The sequence below is a fragment of the Ornithorhynchus anatinus genome, chromosome 7, assembly GCF_004115215.2.
Source record: "Ornithorhynchus anatinus isolate Pmale09 chromosome 7, mOrnAna1.pri.v4, whole genome shotgun sequence".
Lineage (NCBI taxonomy): Eukaryota > Metazoa > Chordata > Mammalia > Monotremata > Ornithorhynchidae > Ornithorhynchus > Ornithorhynchus anatinus.
The window spans coordinates 54229760-54250499 of record NC_041734.1 but is presented as its reverse complement, the minus strand read 5'-3'; the positions used below and the strand labels follow the sequence as shown (position 1 = coordinate 54250499).

Genomic DNA, 20740 nt, shown 5'->3' with positions numbered 1-20740 from the left:
TTGGACCATATCAGGTGGGGCCAATCAGAACACAACTGAGATGCTTCAACCCCAAACTCCTCAGAGTGTATTATTTGTCCTGTATCAGAATGCAACCATCAGCACAGTTAGTTTTCACCATTCGGAGCCATCCTGGAAACAAGGAGGACCCTCTGACTGCTTCTCCTATATTGTTCCATCCAAAATAATTCCTGTTAGCCCTCCCCTATAACTTCCGGGAAATTTGCTTCCACCATTCCCTCACTTGAGAGATTTGGATTCTGGGGGATTTCGGAAATTATTGGGGCTTTGCTTAGTGGAAAGATCCCAGGCCTGGAAGACAGAGGACCTAGGTTCTAACCCTGGCTCCACACTGCCTGCTGGGTGACCCTGAGCAAGCCACTTAATTTGCCTGTGCTTCACTTTCCTCATCAGTAAATGGGAATTCAGGATCTGTTCTCCCTCCTACTTAGACTGTGAGCTGCATGTAGGATAGAGACTGTGTCCAAACTGATTATCTTGATTTTATCCCAATTCTTAGTACAATGCTTGGCACATAAAAAGCGCTTAGCAAATACTATATTATTATTATTAGAGGTCTCAGTCAATTTCCACCCCAAGGCAATAGCATGGCCTTCCCAAGGTAAACTTTTCACAAGAGACAAAATTTAGACACCCTCCCCATAAAGAAGAGATAGAAAGAATTTACAAAAATACAGAAATATTGAAATCAGATTTCTACTGTCCCAACAGTAGCATCAGCAGCAACAATTCTCTTTGCTCGGCTACCTGTTCAACCTAGTCTCTTTCGTTTTAGCCCGACTGCCCAATGCTCACTACAACACTTTATTCTGTTGGATTATACTCTCCTAAATTCCGAGGACAGTGCTCTGCACATAGTAAGCGCTCAATAAATACCACTGATTGATTGATCCATTTTCATTGCATTGTATTCTTAGCGAGATGGGATCAGAGCAACCTGGATAGAAAAGGCCAACAAAATTGTATATCTCAATGTGGGCCCTTAGAAGCAGCATGGCCTAGTGGATAGAGCATGGTCTTGGGAGTCAGAAGGACCTAGGTTCTAACCCCACCTCTGCCACTTGTTTGCTGTATGACATTTTCCTTGTTGTGCCTCAGTTCCCTCATCTATAAAGTGGGGATGAAGAGACCCACGAGGGACAAGGACTGTGTCCAACCTGATTACCTTGTATCTACCCCAGCACTTAGAACAGTGCTTGACACATAGTAAGATCTTAACAAATACCATCACCATCATCATCTTATTAGTTGAATACTCGATTAAGGGATTGATCTTTATTCAGGATTGCTCACTGGTGTTTTCATCCTGCCATGTAAAAAGCCAATGTTATGAAAAACTCTTTTTAATTTTTTCCAGGACAGGCTGGTACCCCAGGGCTTCCAGGAACCAAAGGATTTAAAGGCCAAAAAGGGCATAATGGACCTCCGGGTTCTCCAGGTCCACCTGGATACTTATGTGAAAAAGGCTCACCTGGGTTGCCAGGACAACCAGGGCTCCCTGGACCACAAGGTAATCCAGGTAAGCAACGTCCCATTGGTTTTCTTTGCCTAATAGCACCCAGCAGGGACCTAGCAAGAATGGCACCAAGAGGTACAACTTTTCTGGCTAACTGGCAGCCAAAGGAATAGCGATGTGTTGGGGCATCCTTGTTTAACCTATTTCTTTGCCTCACTGCCTCTTCCATATTACATATTCCATATTACAGCCCATTTCAGGAGACTGAAATTAGTAGGGCACAAACCCAGAAATGGGAACAGTGAGCCACACTAAGAACACTGCCTAAGAAGGGTTTAAAAGACTACACGATTTAAAAACTCTCCCTCAGCCCCCATTAATCAAAAGGGTGGCTAATGGAATTGACCTACTCCTTAAACAAACAGTCTTTTGCCATAAAATAAGTAATTTGTCTAATTTAGAGCCATATATTAATCAGCCTTAACTTACAACTAAGAACCAAAGGCAAATGCTAAGAATTAAGCTTATGGTAATTATGTAAAGAGCATGCATGTATTCAAAAATGGCATTACTTATGAGATTTTTAAATACACAGATTGGCTTGTTTCCGTGTTTGAGAGGCAGCGTGGCCTAGGGGTTAGAGCATGAGCCTGGGAGTCAGAGGATCTGGGTTCTAATCTCAGCTCCCCCACATGTCTACTCTATGACCTTGAGCAGGTCATTAAATTCTCCAATCCTCAGTTATCACATCTGTAAAATGGGATTAAGACTGTGAGCCCCATGTGGGACATGGACTGTGTCCAATCTGATTAGCATATATCAACCACAGCGCTTAGTACAGTGCCTGGCATACAGTAAGTGCTTTACAAGTGCCATTATTATTATTATTTGTCCTACCTGTTACACTCTTTTTTTCCCCAAGATTGTGAGCCCCTGAGTTGACCAGGACCTGTGTCTTATCATCATCCCGAATCTTTCCCCGATGCTTAGTGTAGGGCTCTGCACACAGACTGCAGTGACTGCAAACAATAATAATAATGAAAAAAGAGTGACACAAATCTAACCATGGTTCTGCATTATACACACACAAAGATCATTCATCAGCAGTGGTATTTACGAAGCACTTACGGAGAAGAGCACCTAACTAAGCATTTGGGAGAGTGTAATACCATATTATTATTATTAAAACTTTGAATGTGGGAGAATGTTGGCCTGCTGGATATGAAAGGGGAGGGAGTTCCAGGGCAGAAGCAGGATGTGGGCAAGGGGTTGATTCATTCATTCACTCGTATTTATTGAGCTCTTACTGTGTACAGAGCACTGTACTAAACACTTGGAAACTACAATTCAGGAACAGATAGAGACAATCCCTACCCAACAACGGGCTCACAGTCTAGATTGACGTACAATGAGAGGAGCAAAGTGTGCAGACTGGTGGTAGTAGGCGATCAGTGAGGTAAGGTAGGTGGAGGTGAGGTGATTGTGTGCTTTCAATTAGATGAGGAGTTTCTATCAGATGTAGAAGTGGATAGGAACTTAGAGAACTTTATATTGTTTGTTCCTGGCACTTCTCTTGCACCAGGCTGCTGCAAAGTAAAATAGTTTTTTTTAAGCACATCTAGCCCTTATAAACAATACAACTTTTCTCATTTTTTTCCCCACGCTGTGGGCCATTCTTTTTTGAAATGTAACTATATTTCTGACTAGAGGGGTTTTTCATCTCATGTATTTTCAAAACCTTCCCCTTAGTACACTCATATTAGCAAGACCAATCTGAAGCATATTGCCTCTGATTGTCAATCTGTGTTTGGTATGGAGGCACTATCAAAAGCAAAATTCTGTTTAAAGTTTTCCTTTACTAAGCAGCAGATGGACCTCTATGTGCAAACAAAAAAAAGAGCCTGAATTGAAAAAGGGTGGAATCTTGAAAATATCAGGCAAAAACAATTGGCCAAGGCCTGAAAGCCTGAAAAGATAACACAGATAGAAACATTCAGTTCTAACTTTGTAGGCACTGAGGAAAACATATAAGTCCACTTCTTCTAAATCTCTGAAAATTAAATATCCGAGGAGATCAATGGAACTTGTGATGGTTAAATGTTAGCTCTGTGATGCTAGTTCACAGGTGTGCATCATAAGAAGTATTCAGCTCACTTTATCCTGTTAGTATTTAGTCAGCCTACATATGCACCCAGTGTGTGGGCTGGGTGGTAAGAGTCTGTCTTTACTACCCTTCTGTATTACTGTTCCTCAGAGGAACTTGAAAGATAATAATACTCATCATCATTATATCTGTGGTAAATAATGTTGGTATTTGTTAAGCGCTTACTATGTGGAGAACACTGTTCTAAGCGCTGGGGTAGATACAGGGTAATCAGATTGTCCCACGTGAGACTCATAGTCTTCATCCCCATTTTATTTAGATGAGGTAACTGAGGCACAGAGAAGTTAAGTGACTTGCCCACAGTCACACAGCTGACAAGTGGCAGAGCTGGGATTCGAACCCATGACCCCTGACTCCCAAGCCCCCGGCTCTTTCCACTGAGCTTGCTAAGCACTTTCTATATGCCAAGCACTGGACTGAGAATTGGAATAGATACAATTAAAAAGAAAAATTTATGGTATTTGTTAAGCATTAATTATGTGCTAGACTGTACTAAGCGCTGGGGTAGATACAAGGTAATCACGTTGGACACAGTTCACGTTCCACATGGGGTTCACAGGCTTAATCCCCATCATACAAATGAGATAACTGAGGCATAGAAAAGTCAGGTGACCCAGCTAAGGTCACATAACAGAGAAGTGATGGATCCAAGATTAGAACCCAGGTCCTCTGACTCCCAGGTCTGCTCTTTTCAAGCATTTTGGACACAGTCCCCATCCCACATGGGGCTCAGTATCTAAGAGGGAAGGAGAACAATTATTTTATCTCTTTAAGCAAATGGGGCAACTGAGGCACAGGTAAATTAAATGCCTTGCCCTAGGTCCCACAGCAGGCAAGTGTTGGAGCTGGTTTAGAACCCAGTCCTTGAATCCCAGGTCTAAGCTCTTTTCATGCTGCTTCTGTTAAGTTGATGATGATGATGATGATGATGGTATTTAAGTGCTTACTACGTGCCAAGCACTGTTCTAAGCACTGGGGTAGATACAAGGTAATTAGGTCGTCCCACGTAGGGCTCACAGTCTTATTCCCCAGTTTACAGATGAGGTAACTGAGGCACAGAGAAATTAAGTGACTTAGCCAACGTCAAACAGCAGAGAAGTGGTGGAGCTAGGATTAGAACCCATGACGATCTGACTCCCAGACCTATGCACTCTCCACTACACCATGCTGCAGCTATGTGAGAAGCAAGGTGCTTTATTTACCAAATAGGACTCAGAGCCATGGAAAATATAGAAATTTACAAGGCATTAAAGACGACAGCAAGATAGCCTTCTTGGAACAAGGGCCCCAGCTACAAAAATGACATGGACAGCGTACTAGGAATGCATGCTTCTCCAGGATTATTAGGCAGCCATCAAAACTTTGGGTGAATTAAAAAGATGCCAATAATAGATGAAAATACTCCCTGAAAAAAGTAACACTTCCTTGCAGGACCTCATGATTATAATGAAATGGAGCCCTGCACAAGCCAATGATGGAACATACTGACATATGAAACATGTGTCCAGTGGTTGGATGCCCAAGCTGAAGGGATAAAGGGATTTGCGGTCCCACATCAAATGAAAGAACACATACATACTGCCGCAGCATCACTGAAAACACGCGTAGCTAGAACCATCCTCATCTCAGAGAGAATCTTACACAGTTGGAAAGAACACTTAATGTTGGTATTTGTTAAGCGCTTACTATGTGCCAAGCACTGTTCTAAGCGCTGGGGTAGACATAGGGGAATCAGGTTGTCCCACGTGGGGCTCACAGTCTTAATCCCCATTTTACAGATGAGGGAACTGAGGCACAGAGAAGTTAAGTGACTTGCCCACAGTCACACAGCCGACAAGTGGCAGAGCTGGGATTCGAACTCATGAGCCCTGACTCCAAAGCCCATGCTCTTTCCACTGAGCCACCCTGCTTCAGAAGCAGCATGACCTAGTGGATAGAGCACGGGGCTGGAAGTCAGAAGGACCTGGGGTCTAATCCTGGTTCTGCCACTTGTCTGCTGTGTGACCATATGCAAGTCTCTTAACTTCTCTGTGCCTCAGTTTCCTCATCTGTAAAATGGGGAGTAAGACTGTGAGCCCCACATAGGACAGGGACTGTGTCCAACCTGATTAGTTTGTATCTACTCCAGAACTTAGTACAGTGCCTGGCATATAGTAGGTGCTTAACAAATATGGTAAAATAAAAAAAAAAAAACACTCAGTGGCCCTCTGAACATACCTTCCCAAATCAAGAAAGGGGCCATTGAAGTATAGAAAACTGGCTAAAATTTGAAGGCAAAAACTTAGTTCTGACTTTTGAAGAAATAACCTTTGCAGTCACAGCCTTGTGAAATGATAAAAGACCCATATGCCATAGCATTCCTGTAGAAATATTCAAACAAGGCAGCATGGTTTTTGACAGGTTAGATGACCATGAAGTATTAAACTTAACATCAGACTGAAAGGTTACCGAGCAGATGCTGCGTCCAACTTTCTATGGGGCAGTGAGACCTAGATAACACATCCGGCTTTTCGAGCGGTTTCACCAGTGTCCCTTTATGAGCCATAGCTATGTCAAAAGGCAGGACAAGATTACTTCCATGAGAGCCTGAAATGCAGTCACTGTATGTGCCTTCAGGAAATGCTCGCAGAAAATAAAACAGTTTCACCAGGCAAGGTATGGAAGGAGAATAGATGATAGCAGTTTATCCAAGAGGCTTTAGAATGTGGTGAAATGAAACGTGAGAACGCGTAACTGATTTGAAGATATAGTAGAGCCCAGTTTCAAAAAATTGGGAAATAGACCAGTCTGATGTGCAGTTACCAAGAGAGGGAATGTTCTCCTTGAGGAAAGGTTTTGGAAGATAGAGATTCTGAGAGACAGGTTCATGAACCTTTATCTTGTCTATCCCACTGCCAAACCCCGCCCACATCTTCCCTCTAGCCTGGAACTCCCTCCCTCTTAATATGTAACAGACCACCATTCTCCCACTTTTAAAGCCCTACTAAACTCACATATCCAAGGGGCCTTTGCCAACTAATCCCTCATTTCCCCTACTTGCCCTTCTGCATCACCTAGGCATTTGAGCACCACAGTACATATCCATAATGCATTTAAACGTCTGTCTCCTCTAGACCGTAAGCTCCTTGTGGGCAGCGAATCTAATAGCTATCGTATAGTACTTTCCCAAGTGCTTATTCCAGTACCCAGCACACAGTAACTGCTCAATAAATACCACTGATTTATCGACTGATGAACAGAGGCAAGCTCGGAATGAAACAAACTGTATTAGCACAGCACAGTGAAGTATCTTAACATGTTTTAGAGAAATTCATTCACCAGTCACATTTGAATGCCTGCCTTGGGCCTTACCATTGGCTGACTCCTTTAAAAAAGGAATGGCTATTAATACACACCTTCCCCATTCCTCCCTTAGTATTATAAACAGACTGCTTAGTTTCTGGGAGAGAGAGGTATGTAGGCCAATTTCAAATAAGCAACATTATGCCCTCCAGAGAAATAAAAACACACCAATAGGCAGCCAGTAGAATCACTGGCAATTCTTTATCTTCCCACTCTATATTGGAGATATGGAAACATGAAACTCCACAGATGGGGAAATATCATGGAATGTCATTCTCCCAGGTAAGCAATGACTCAATCGGTGGTATTTATTGAGCACTTACTGTGTGCAGAGTATTGTAGTAAGCCCTTGGGAGGGTACAAAAAGCCGAGTTGATAGATGTGTTCTCTGTCCATAAAGAGCTTACAATCTAGAACGGGTGGGGTAAAGACAGTGATTATCCCCATTACACATGACTAAGGGGTGCTTATGCCTTTATGGTAGCTCTGAGTAAGGCAGAATTAATTTTATTCTTTCTCTCCCATTACTGTTCATCAGTCGATAAATCAATGGTATTTATGGTGCACTTACTGCAGTTTGCATCTCTGTTTAAATACAAATGAAAATTGTCCATTGGACTCTAGTGGATCAGATGTAGGATCCTGAAGTTAAATCAAGTCTAGAGTGAGGAGGAATAGAATTTGAATGAGCAAATTCTCAAAAAAGCTAAGCAAAGTAGTTAGAGACTATATCGAATAAAGAATAATTAGGTCCCTAAGCTGCTATTCTTTTTACTTTAGAAAATAAGATATTTTCACAGAATGCCTCACACCATATGTTTCTTCTATAATGTCTAGATATGCTGAAAGCCAGAGAAGGGAAGACTGAGATCCACTGTCCATAGAGAGGAAACATTCCAACCATCTTAAATTTTGGCCGCCTGGGTTAATGATGCTATACTTTAAAAAATCCCCTTTCTGCTCCTATAGACTGATTTATTCTTTATCACATTACAATTATTGAATTGAGGAAATCCAGCTCTGTTGGTCTGAGGAAGGACTGAAAAAGCCATTTCCTTCATTTAGCGTATTTGCCAACTCTGTATTCTACAGTCCACATGGGTAGAGAGATAGCATGGCCTAATGCAAGTTGAGAGTGAGGGGCAGGCAGGAGATTAGCTTGAGAGGAATGAAAAACACAAGCTGAGAGAAAAGAGAAGAGAAAACTGGAAAAAAGACAATACAAATGATATGGAACCTAATGTCAAAGAGCTAGGGGACCGCCCCCCCGCAACTGTAGGAACCCCTTAAAGCTCAGTTCTGAGTCTTTTATTTTCCATCTGCACTGACTCCCTTGGAGAACTCATTAGCTCCCATGGCTTCAATTACCATCTCTATGGAGATGATTCCTAAATCTACATCACCAGCCCTAATCTTTCTCCTTTGCTGTAGCCTTGTATTTCCTCCTGACTTCAGGACATTCTACTTGGTTGTCGTACCAATACATGTCTTCTCCTCTAGACTATAAGCTCACTGTAGTCAGAGACCATGTCTACCAACTCTGTTATATTGTCTTATCCAAAGCACTTAGTATAATGCTCTGCACACAATAAGCACTCAATAAATGTGATTGATTGATTGGTGGGTTTATATGAAATAGGGCGTCAGGAACTAAATGGGGAAGGTTTGTTGGAAATGGTGGGAATTTTAAGGGGGGGCTTTACATATAGAAATAACTGTGGTCTACTGAATGTTTTCTTTAGTATTTCACTGAGGGGAGAATCATTTTTTCTAGTGGCCCATTTCTGGGGCTCAGTGTGGTCCTGTCTCCCTCTAACCTCCAACGAAAATGCAATTCCATTTTGACCTGTCAGAAGTGGGATAGCTGCTCAGAAGGGCAGCATCCTGTCATTAGCACAGGGTTGCTGGAACCAGTTACACAATTTCCACTCATGAGCCAGCTGAACCTGGGGAGGAGAAAAAGTAATCGGGGAAGGCCTCCCAAAGGAGGTAGGATTTCAAAAGTCAAGTTAAATCAAGTGCCTTTGTTGGGCACTGCAGAGACATTCAGGCCTTGGAGTTCCTGAACCCTGTGGTGGTTGGGGGTACCTGTGACACCCCATGCAGCTGTAGGACATGGGTCAACTTCAGGGGTGCCAAGACCCATTCCCCAAAACTGCCCTATAGCTCACAGGAAGGTTCTGTTAGAAAACCACCCCTGAAGGGCTGGTCCATTTCTGCGAGAGCTACTCAGAGCCCTGCAGGGGCCTAGCAAATAAGAATGATTCTAGGCCCCTGCCACTTGTCTGCTGTGTGACCTTGGGCAAGTCATTTCATTTCTCTAGACCTAAATTCCTTCATTTGTAAAATGGGGATTGAGCCCCACGTGGGACAGGGACTGTGCCCAGCCCGATTTGTTTGAATCCACCCCCCCAGTGCCTGGCACATAGTAAGTGCTTAACAAACAGCACAGTTATTATTATTAGATTGCAATTCGCTTTACTGGAGTAATGGGGTCAGATAGTAAGTCCTCTTCATGCTCTGTCAACATTTCTGATTTACGTCTGTGTCTTAGTTCAGTGTACTCAATGGACAATGATGTACTGTCTCAGCAGGTGTACGCCAGCCTCAGTTACTAACTCACAGAGGGAATACAGAGGCCTGCCCTCCCCTCCTCCCTCTGAAGGAGCCACTTAGCTGGTCTCCCTGGGGAGATTTTGATTAAATAAAAATAATGCTTTGATTTTTTTGGCCTGCCCCGTAGCTTCCCCTGAGTCATTTTATACTTAACCTCAGAAATAATTCATAACTCCATGAATCTAGGTACCTTTCTGCTTCAGCAACTGAAAAGCTGTTGCCTTCACCAGCCGAAAATGTTCTGCCCTTTAGAGTGTGTAGTGACTACTCCCATTTCTCTACATTAAAGTTGATCAATAAAAACTATTGAGTATTTTCAGTAATGTCAAGTGCCTAGTCTTGATTCGGCCCTTTTTAATTTGGGACTTCAGCTATGGTTTGCTTGAGTTTCATTGGTCACAAATGAATGATTAACATGGATTCAGTATTGAATCTAAGGAAAAAAGGCAATTGCTTGAATATTGTTTTTTCTTCAGGTTACCCTGGCTTGAAAGGCCAGCAAGGAGATATGGGTGCCCCTGGACCAGCTGGAATGAAGGGTCTTCCAGGAGCACCAGGATTAAATGGATCATCTGGTCCCCCAGGACCACCAGGAAATCGAGGGCATTTGGGGGATGATGGGTTACCTGGATTTCGGGGCCCAAAGGGTATGTTTTATTTTTAGTCCACATTTTTGCACCCAGAGTTATAAAATGAGTGTGAAATCCAATGTTGAAAGCAAACTGCCATTCTTATTTTAATTTTCATTTAGAGTCAAGGACTGTTTTGCTCGGCTTTTTCTCTTATTCATCTTCCCTCACATCAACAGTGTAACATCAGAGAGGGAGACGCAGAATGGGGAAGCCAAAGCATCAGGGAAATTTACATTGATGTGTGAAGTTATATGTCAAGGAGCAAGGAGGAAGGAATTTCCATGTTTAGCCCTGGGTCCCTCTTCCATGTGACCCACCCAATCCACCCCTTGCTCTGAGACTGGAAAGTTTGAGTTTGAGGCTGTGAGCTACAGGGAACCTGGATGGGAAAGGGAAAGATTATCAGGCTTGTGTCCATTGGAAGAAGACCTTCATGTCTAAGATCCACTTTTTGGTCTGGCCTATCCTGATTAGATCCTGAGATAAGGTAAGGAGATGTCACAAATAAAGAGGGAGAACTATCCAGCCTTTTTTGTTATCTGGTGATCAGCATCTCTACTTCTGCAGCATGCTTGATTTCTCCCATTTCCCTCTAATTTTGCCATGAATGGCATTCCAGAGAGTCTAATCTAATCTGGACAGCTGCTGCCATATTCCTAAATTTTCAAGAAGTTTGTCAGGGCTCTGGGCAGAGGTCTTTCTTCTAGCTCTGCCTTAGCCAAATTAAAACTGGGCAGAGGACAACCCTATGCAAATCCAAGCACATCCCAGTTTCATCACTGGGCTTAACCAAGGATATTCATGATGTTTTCCATCTTGCTTGGTTTTATCCATTTTCCTTAGGTTTTAACTCTACATCTCTCAAAAAATGGCAGAGACAAAAACTTCTCAAATCTCTCAAAGTACTTTCCTTACTGATGTGTTTATTTTCACCATGCTGTCCTTCCAGGTGCCCAAGGGCTGCCGGGTATCCCAGGATTCCCAGGCGAGCTAGGAAAGAAAGGGCAAGCAGGACACCCTGGGAGAAAGGGTGAACGGGGAGGAGATGGTCATCCTGGCCACCCAGGAGACAAAGGGGACTGGGGACCTAAAGGTAAACCATTTCAAGAACATTTAAACTTTTCCAGTTACTCCATTTCTTACTTTGTTTCTGTTCAGTTGAAATAGTCTATTTTGCCATTTGGCTACCTCCACTTTTCATTTCATTTCCTGTCCTATTCTTAACTATCTTGTTGCAAATCTGGGATCAGTGGGAGAACCAGATAAACCTTATCATACACATTCAGATGTTATTCGGGAATCATTAGCTTAATGTAGTGGTCTAATTTTATCCTAATGTTGGGATATTGCTACCCAGTTCCTACGAAAGTAGACATTTATACGGCATTCCTTTCCTATTTATATATTTTGAAATGCTTCTCACTTTTGTTTCCTCTAGTGTACTAGGTAAGAATTCTTTAAACCACAAGAGGACAAAAGGAATCAGGCATTAACTATGCCATGATTGACTCTGTTTTACTCTAGCTGTGTAAATGAGCGGGAGCTCATGTATTAGGGTACCTCTCCCATCGTCTCCAAAATCAGGCACTGAGCCAAAAAGGGATTTAACATATTCCCCCCTCAATTTTCCACCCCCTTTTTGTGTGACCTTCATAGAAATCTATGCTTTGGGGAGAACCTGGCTTCTATTTGCTGCATACACATGCTTGTATCCACTTAGCCTAATACCAGAGAGCAAGGCTAAAATAGGGGGTGGTCCAAAGAAAGAAGATGCCAAGTGAAATTTTAAAACAAATGGATCAGCAAAAATTATTTTTGCACGTGAACACTATTGGGAAGTCTTCCATAATTGGTAAAGAAACAAATATCTCTCTCCAACCTCATCGTTCACCTGCTCTCAGCTTCATGTTTCTTCCTGAATTTGGCATGTCTCCACTTGTCGACACCTTAAAATTAGTATGTCTAGAACTTAAATCACCTTCTCGCAAACACTCTCCTCTTTCAAACTTTCCTATCACTGTCAGCCAAACGATCATCCTATCTGCCCCACAAACATGCCACCTCGCTCTTCTCTATGAAGGTGGGTGGCAAAGAAAGAAAAGCATCTATCAGTTTCTAAGTCCTGTTGTGGTTTCCTCGATATTTAACACATCTGCCTCTTATTTTCCATCTTATAAACCACTATCTAAGTGTAATCTGTAATGGCATCTTTATTGTTTCCTTTCCCTTCAGAATCAGCCATTTGCAGATTTTATTATTTACAGCTGCTCAAATCATTCTGAAAGGCTGGTTGGTGCCCATCACCATCCCTCCTCCAATCTTCCAATGGTTCCTCATTGTCGCATAAGAAACAAAAGCTCCAAACAGTGGATTTCAAGGCTCTCCATCAGCCAGCTCCCAAAGGATTCCCTGTTGCCCCTTTATTCTCCAGCTCATTCTTCCACCTCTCCTGAAGAAATCTCCTAACTGTCCCTCATTCTTCACTTTGCTTCCTCTGAGCAGGTACTGAATGCCTATTGAGTATAAAGCACTGTTCTAAGCACTTTGGAGAGTACAACAAGAGCAAGACACAAATTCCTATCCCTCAAGAAGCTCATAATCTGAGGAATACTGACAAAAATTATTAAAATAGGAAAAAGAACAGGGATATAACAGGAAGCATATATGAGGATGAACTAGCTAAATAAATTATAGAATATACAAATAAAAATACAAATAAATGTACATCCTAATATATGCTGAGGGTAGGGATAAGGATAGTTGTTGGGTTGACATGACTAGGGTGTGGTTTGGCAAAGTGGTTGGAGGAAAGGAAATGACAGGACAGCCAGATGCAGGAGAGCCTAACGCAAGGCAAAGGAAGGAAGAAGATACATTTGGAGGAGCAGAGACCATGATCTGTGTTATAGTGTGAAAGAAGAGTAGCTATCTGTGAGGAGAGAAGCATGACCTGGTGGAAAGAGCATGGGCCAGGGAGTTAAAGGACCTGGGTTCTAATCACAGTTCTGCCACTTGCCTGCTGTGTTACCTTGGGTAGGTCACTTAACTTCTCTGTGCATCAGCTACCTCATCTGTAAAATGGGGATTAAGACTGTGAGCCCATGTGGGACATGGACTGTGTCCAACCTGATTAGCTTGTTTCAACCCCAGCACTTATTATACTGCCTAGCACATAGTAAGCACTTAAATACTATAAAAAAGGTAATGTTTTTCTGCTGGTAGATTGTTTTGATTTGTTATTTTTAAAGGTGAAAAAGGACTTCCTGGGGATGAAGGTAGTATTTCCATGATTTCCACAAAGGGAGAAAAGGGGGAATTAGGTCAACCTGGCGAATATGGAGTCCCAGGAGAAAGAGGTAAGGAAGCTGAATTTTTAAAACTATGGGCAGTTAACATAGTACAGTATTTCTAAACTGCAGTAAAATATTCTGCCAAAGAGGCAGATTATCCCAATTTAGCCAGCACACTGCATGCACTTAATATTATTATTATTACTACTATTATTACTGCTTCTACTACTGTTATTACTATTACTACATAGCTTCAAACCACCTCCCTTTGACTCTAGAACCCAGGGGTTCCTCAGGTGGGTAGGCTAACTTTATTACCCTCTCCTCTTCCCTCAGTGTTCTAATGCATTCAAAGTTTTCTCAGGGCTTGCACAATAGATTGGTGCAGTTTATGCAGTGACCCATTAATCAGGTGAAATCCTTCAAGATGATTCAATAAACGAGCAGTTCACATCAGCCCCTGATGGATCATCTTCATAGTTTAAATCACAAAGTCCCCAGATCTTACATCCAGGAGAAGAGGGCAATGGGATTTCGAGGGGCCCTAGGTAGCCTCTCCCTGCAGTGAGCTGAAAATGGGGTGGGTGGTAGAAGAGTGGGAGGGGAAGAGAATTTATGAATACAAATATGTTCTCCTATTTTCAGTTATGTAGATATTAGTAGAAAGCTGCCCTCATCTTGATTACGTCTTTCATATCTCTTCTGGGTCCCTTCCTCTGGAGTTAACCCTCGTGGTGGGGGTAAAGGGGAAGGAATCTCTTGCACATGGTTTCTTCTCCTGGGGATGGGCATGGTTTGTGGGGTGAGGGAGTGGACCTGGGGCAGACGCTGGCCTGACGAATTCCCCAAACCTAAGCAACTAGTAGTAGAAGTAATAGTATTTCCTAAGAACTTACTGTGTGTCAAGCACTGAGCTAAGCCCTGGGAAAGCCTATACAAGTGAGAATTAGACACAGATCCTATCCTTTGAGGGGCTCACAAACTATTCAGTGAAGATTTTCAGATAGCGGGGCTTGGAATAAACTCTTTAGTTTTAAATACCTTTAGGAGATAAAGGTTCTTCTGGACTCCAAGGGGAAGAAGGATTACCAGGAAGAGATGGACTTCCAGGGTTTCAGAAAGGTCATCCTGGTCCAAGTGGCCAGCCTGGATTTCCAGGACTGCCTGGCTTCCCAGGCTCTCCAGGCTCAAGAGGAGTATTTGGTTTCCCTGGACTACCGGGTGATCCGGTGAGTTATACTGTTCGGTGGAAAGTAGAACGTCAATTTCTTGGACTTCAGAATCACTAAAAACACAAAAAAAAACAACCCTTGAGAAGGCAGATACAAAAACAGAATAAATGGATTGGAATAACTAAGTCTGAATTGAGAAGGTTTGCCTACAAATGTCTTCTAATGATTAGTGTTTTGCACTTAGCATGAGGAGACAAAAGTGAGAGATACATAGCAAATAAAGCATGCAAAATATTTACTATACCTAGTAAGAACCCGATAAAGTCCAGTGATTGATTAAAGAAAACAATGATGGTTTTGAGGATCTAAAGCCAACATGTAGATGTTTGAGAAGTTCACATCTGAATAGAGCTTATTTAGTATCTACTTGCCCATTCAGCATTACAAAATCAATTATACAGTAGAACCAGCTTACTAATAGAGTGCCATTATAGGAAATGGAAAGTCACCTGGGTGACATGAAGCCACAGAATAAGCTGAGAAAGGACAAACTTATATGAAAAAAATATGGAATATGGAACAAGCACACATTCCTTTGGATAATTACGTTTCCAGAATCATCAGTTCAAGGAAAAAAACTACTAATGGAAACTTTTAGAAATATGCCATAATGCACTATGTAAAACTCATCTGTCTTGAAATATAACATTATTAAATTTCTGTTTCCTTAAACCTCAGGGAGATGATGGTTCACGGGGCATACCTGGACCTTCAGGACCTATTGGAGTCAAAGGCCCCAAAGGTAATGCATGGACACATTACGGCAACAAATAGTCAGCTCAATAACGAATTGCTTATAAGTCTCAGTAAATACTTGGTTGTATGGCTGGAAAAAAAGTACTATGAAACCATGTAAATGCCAGGACTGGGAAAATTATTAAATGTTTTCCTTCTTTCTCTACCTTAAAATGTCTCCCCTGATTTTCCTTCCCATATGTTCTGGTGTTTGTAAACAGAAGAGTTTGAGGTGTCTTTGGGACCATGAATTAAGGTCTTCCGTCTTTATCAAAATTTATTGGGCTATACAATAATTATCCATTGTATATTTCTAATTTTCATTTGAATTTACTAATCAAATTTTAATTTAGTGAGAAAAATGGAGTACAAAATTGGTCAGATATATTCAACAAACTCTCCAGGATCTGAAAAGTTCAAGACTAACAGTGTTTCAACTACATTTTGGGGAAGCAAAGAGGTGGGGTTTGAGGCAGTTCTGGGACCTTCTCCCTGAACTTTAGAAGGGAGATCTAGATATTTCTTCTACTACCAACAGCTATGGATTTGGAGTGAGGTACATGGGGTTTCTAACATGCCCAATTTATCCTGTGGACATTCAAAAGAGACTCATACTTCCAGACTCCAAAGTAAATTCTAATATTTACCAGCAATATTAGTCCAGGAACTTCCTTGATGACTTGTAGACTGTGAGCCCATTGTTGGGTAGGGATTGTCTCTGTTGCTGAATTGTACATTCCAAGCACTTAGTACAGTGCTCTGCACACAATGAGTGCTCAATAAATATGACTGAATGAATACATCACCTCTACTGTCCATGTATCCCTTTCTGTCTTTAGAAAGGAGAATATTCAGTTCTTCTACAATGCAGGGCTGCTTTCCAGAACAAGGCCAAATGAAAGAAAACTCTCTTTAAAGTAATCATACCTTCGTGGAACTGCAGGATTCTTGGTCCACAGAAACATTACCCCTCCCTGCCCAGAAATCTCTTTTCAAGCATTGTGGTCATGCCAAAGGTGATCTTTGCCTTATCTAAATTTATGCGTGGCAGGAGCAATTTCCATTTGAAAAATGATTTCCAGAAATACCCCTAGTCTTTCAAGGTCCATCTGGAGCGACTCCATAGAGCTTTTTGCAGGACAATAAATCATGAGTTCCCCGTTAGTAATTCAGGGAGTGGTTGAGTAAACTGCTGTCACTCAAGAGATTATAGCTCAAGCTACTTGATTCCAGGAAGTTCCATAACCATTATAATTTGGGATTGAGTTATCTATTTGATATTAGTTTGTACATAGTGAGAAATGCATAAAGAACTATATTTCTGAATAAGTTTTCTCCTATGTGGCCTTGCACACATCTGAATTCCCATATCTTCATATGCCCTGTTTCTGTTCTTTCCCTTCCCTGACTCCAACAACCCTGAAACCTTTCCATCATCCAATTTTACCTGTATAATTAATAGGCTTGCCTGATAGGCCACATTGCTAAGCCTCTCTGGTAAGTAGCCCAAAGTGTAATATACAAATTTAAATCAAAAATTAAATTATCTTAGGAGTTTGGATGGCAGGTGTTAATGAGAGTTAACAGTTTAAAAAGTCAATGAGAGTACACATTTTGTCCCACAGCCTCAGACCGTACCGATCAGTCATCTTGCTAAAATACCTCCTGCTAGTCATGGGACCTGGGCAAGACAATGCAGCTGTGTTTGTGCATCCCATTATCACCAAAGGTGCTTGGATTCCTCTTCCCTTTAATGTACATGAATAGAATCCTACTAGCAGTGGTTTCATCTTCAGTTAGGAAGAGTAGTTCTTTCTATACAAAGTAAGTGTATGTAAATGGACAATGGAGTGGCACACCAGAAATCTGACCTGAAAGATGATGCTGCATGTATGAATCATTGTCAATTGCTTTTGTGGAGGAAAATGACATTTTTTCCATATTACCAACTGGATAGATTGCATTCTTCATATTTATAGGAAAAAGAGGGGATTCAATCAGTTTACTTGGCCCACTTGGAGAAAAAGGAAGACCTGGAAACCCTGGATGTGCAGGTACAGAAGATTTTTCTTCATTTGAAAATTCTAGGTTTACAGCTGGGCTAAAAAAATTGAGCATTTGGCTTTCAGTACCTACTGTCTACCTCATGGATGGATTTGAATGGATCAGCCCACAAAATTTTCATCAGCCCATTCTTCATATCACCACTGAGATGATGCAAAACTATGGAGTAAATTATATGAATCTGAAGGAGTAAAATATTTGTAGAGAAGCAGCGTTGCCTAGTAGAAAGAGCATGGGCCTGGGAGTCAGAGGTCCTGGGTTCTAATGTCTGCTCTGCCAATTTTTTTGCAGTATGACCTTGGGTAAGTCATTTCAATTCTCTGTACCTCAGTTTCCTCCACTGTAAAATGGGGACTAAATCCTCATCCTTCCTACTTAGACTGTGAGCCCCTTGTGGGATAAGTACTGTGTCCAACCTGATAAACTTGTATCTACCTCAGTGCTTTAGAACAGTGCTTGACACATAGTAAGCATATAAATACCATTAAAAACCCTTACAAATTACTTATGGATATTTTCGATTTTGATGAAAAAAACAACTTGCCATATTCTGATTAATTTTTATATTCAGTCTGATTTCCTTCAAGCCTGTACACCTGTGGTTAGTTTTCTGTGCCTTTGTCAGAACAGAGGGGTTGGCCTTCAGATTTACATGTTGAAATGGGCTGTGATCTGGTCCTGGTTGGTTTGTTTTTTAAAATATATCCGCCAAGAGGGAAGCAGCAGGATGGAATGGAAAGGTAAGAATTGCTGCTTCCCCCCACGTGGGAAGGGTTACCTATCCCATTTCTGCTCGGCTTTCTGAAGTTGCCACCAGGAAATTCCAAACCCCTACAACCTGGGTTGGGTAGGTCAGGATTTGACACCATTTCCAAGTGGGCAGTTTCCTTTGGCTGCAAAAGAAGCATTATGTGGAATTGAGCACTGCAGGCCACTGAGAAGACTGGAATCAGTCACAGTAAATCACAGAGGAGTGCTGCTTTCCCATTAACTCCTTCTATCTCTTCCCACATCCCCCTTTCACCCCACCCCCGCTTCCCCGACAGATTGATTCAATAGGCCATAAAGATTTCAAAGGGAAGAGATAGTTCAGCTTGGTAGGTTCTTTCCTCATATTGCTGTTGATACGCAGCATGTCATCGCTTAACCTTTCTGGACCCCACCTTCTCTCTCAGTGGATGGTAATAATGACGCCTGTCTCTTTCTGACCTCCCAGGGATATGGCATGGATAAATGGAATAATATACATGAAGAGTGCTCTTGGGCCTCCAGAGAAAGGGCACTCTTCAATGATTTATTTAGCATATTTTATCACACAAAATGAAAGAATGTAATCTTCTCAGAAAAGGTGTAATCCTCAGACTGAAATACCATCAACTCTTCAGGCTTCTTCCTGTAAATTGTCTCATCTTGTTTAAATCTCCTTATGTTTGTTATTTAATCCAGTCTCAAGCTGTTTTAGCTATTGTTTTACCACTTTAACCCAACTTGCTCGTTCATTACACTGTAAGCCCCTTAAAGTCAGAGATCATGTCTTTTATTTTCCTGTCCCTTACCCTTATCAGGCATCTCCTACTTTGTTCCACAAACAAGCATCTCTACTACAGTGTTCCACATGCACAGCAGGATCTGAATAATAACTGCTGACCAAGAGCTCAAAAATGTTCTTTAGGGACAGATGAGAGCTCTGCCTTAGGGAAATACATCAGCCGAGTGGCATTCTTGAAAAACGGTAGTACTGGCCATAAGACTAAAATGTCTGTGAACCGAAACTCTCTCCTTCCTTTGGGGGATATTAGAAATATATTTAGAAGATCGTGTGATGTGGGCCTTAATTTGTGTTATTAACTCACACCCTGCCTTTTGTCTGCCTTATAGGTCATTTTGGAGCCCCAGGTGACCTGGGTTTGCCTGGGCCTCCGGGGTATCCTGGAACCCCAGGAAGGCCAGGACCACCAGGATACCCAGGACAACCTGGCTTTCCAGGTAATCAGGAAACACGTGATTGGCTGCAGAATGCTGTAGGAAGAGACTGGGGGCCAGGATGACGCTGATGGCACACTCAGAATCTAATCCCAGCTCTGCCACTTTTCTGCTGGGTGACCTTGGGCTAGTCACTAAACTTCCCTGTGCCTCAGTTACCTCATCTATAAAATGGGTATTAAGACTGTGTCCCAAGTAGGACAGGACTGTGTCCAACTTGATTAGCTTGTATAAAGTCCAGCACTTAGTACAATGCCTGGAACGTAGAGCTTAACAAATACCATTTTTAAAAAAAACAAACTTCAAAATGACAGTTGTCTCTTCAGTGCAGATCGTCATTATAGGAAATACACAGCAGCCTCACACTTCCATTAATTACTGCAATGAATGTTCTTCCTGTCCACCCACTAGGAAAGGTGAAGCCAAATTGGTAACTGGCCCATGGCTTCCTTCACAAATCTGCCTCTAACTGGGGACAAAATGTCAGAGGCAACTAGTAAAGAAGAAATTTGGAGGAGAACTTTGGTGAGACCAGTAGCTCTGGGCTCCCTCAAATGAGGCCAGAGCAATCTGCTTGAGACACAGTAGTCTGCCAATTGAAGGGAAGTTTGGGACTGGAAGAGACAGAGAGAGGAAGGAAAGAGGGCCTCTGTTTTTCTGTGGTTTAATTTTAAATTCCATTTTAATTCTCCAGATTTTTCTTAGGAGGCTAGTTTCTTTAAATTTAAATCATATAATCCATAAATATAATCCATAAATATAAGTACATATAATCAAACTTCAATTTATAATCAATTTTATAAATCAACCAAGGAAAGCTGGGGGCCTCTCCTCCACCCTCCTTTCTTGTCCGTCCCATTCCCCCCACCTCCCCTGAGCCCTCCTGACTTCACTATCCACTTAGTGATGCTGGTATTTAGGTCTCCATCTCCCAGGAAAGGATTTATGGGGGTCCCAGAACTGAGCTAATGAATTATGTTTCAAGTAAGAGCACAGCCATGCACGAGTGCTCAACGAGACTGAAATAAACATATTTTTCCCTGTGTAGGTACTCAGGGGACCCCTGGACAAAGAGGAATTCCAGGAGAAATAGGCGACCCTGGGATCTCAGGACCTATTGGAGATCAAGGACTTGCTGGGCCCCGAGGCATGAAAGGTAAACCTGACATGAACACTACATTCAGATGAGCCCATCTCCCTCTGCC

General features: G+C 42.0%; 1 protein-coding gene across 3 annotated transcripts in view; it reads left to right on the top strand.

Moving 5' to 3' along the window:
- The window catches only part of COL4A4 (collagen type IV alpha 4 chain), a 123132-nt gene that overhangs the window by 65130 nt on the left and 37262 nt on the right, over positions 1-20740 (top strand). For all 3 annotated transcript variants that reach the window (XM_029068969.2, XM_029068967.2, XM_029068968.2), the window contains 9 exons: positions 1379-1540; positions 10076-10246; positions 11181-11324; positions 13480-13587; positions 14569-14750; positions 15432-15495; positions 17468-17542; positions 19431-19538; positions 20584-20691. In XM_029068969.2, coding sequence (XP_028924802.1) covers positions 1379-1540; positions 10076-10246; positions 11181-11324; positions 13480-13587; positions 14569-14750; positions 15432-15495; positions 17468-17542; positions 19431-19538; positions 20584-20691 — 1122 coding nt within the window. The remainder of the gene's footprint in view (positions 1-1378; positions 1541-10075; positions 10247-11180; positions 11325-13479; positions 13588-14568; positions 14751-15431; positions 15496-17467; positions 17543-19430; positions 19539-20583; positions 20692-20740) is intronic.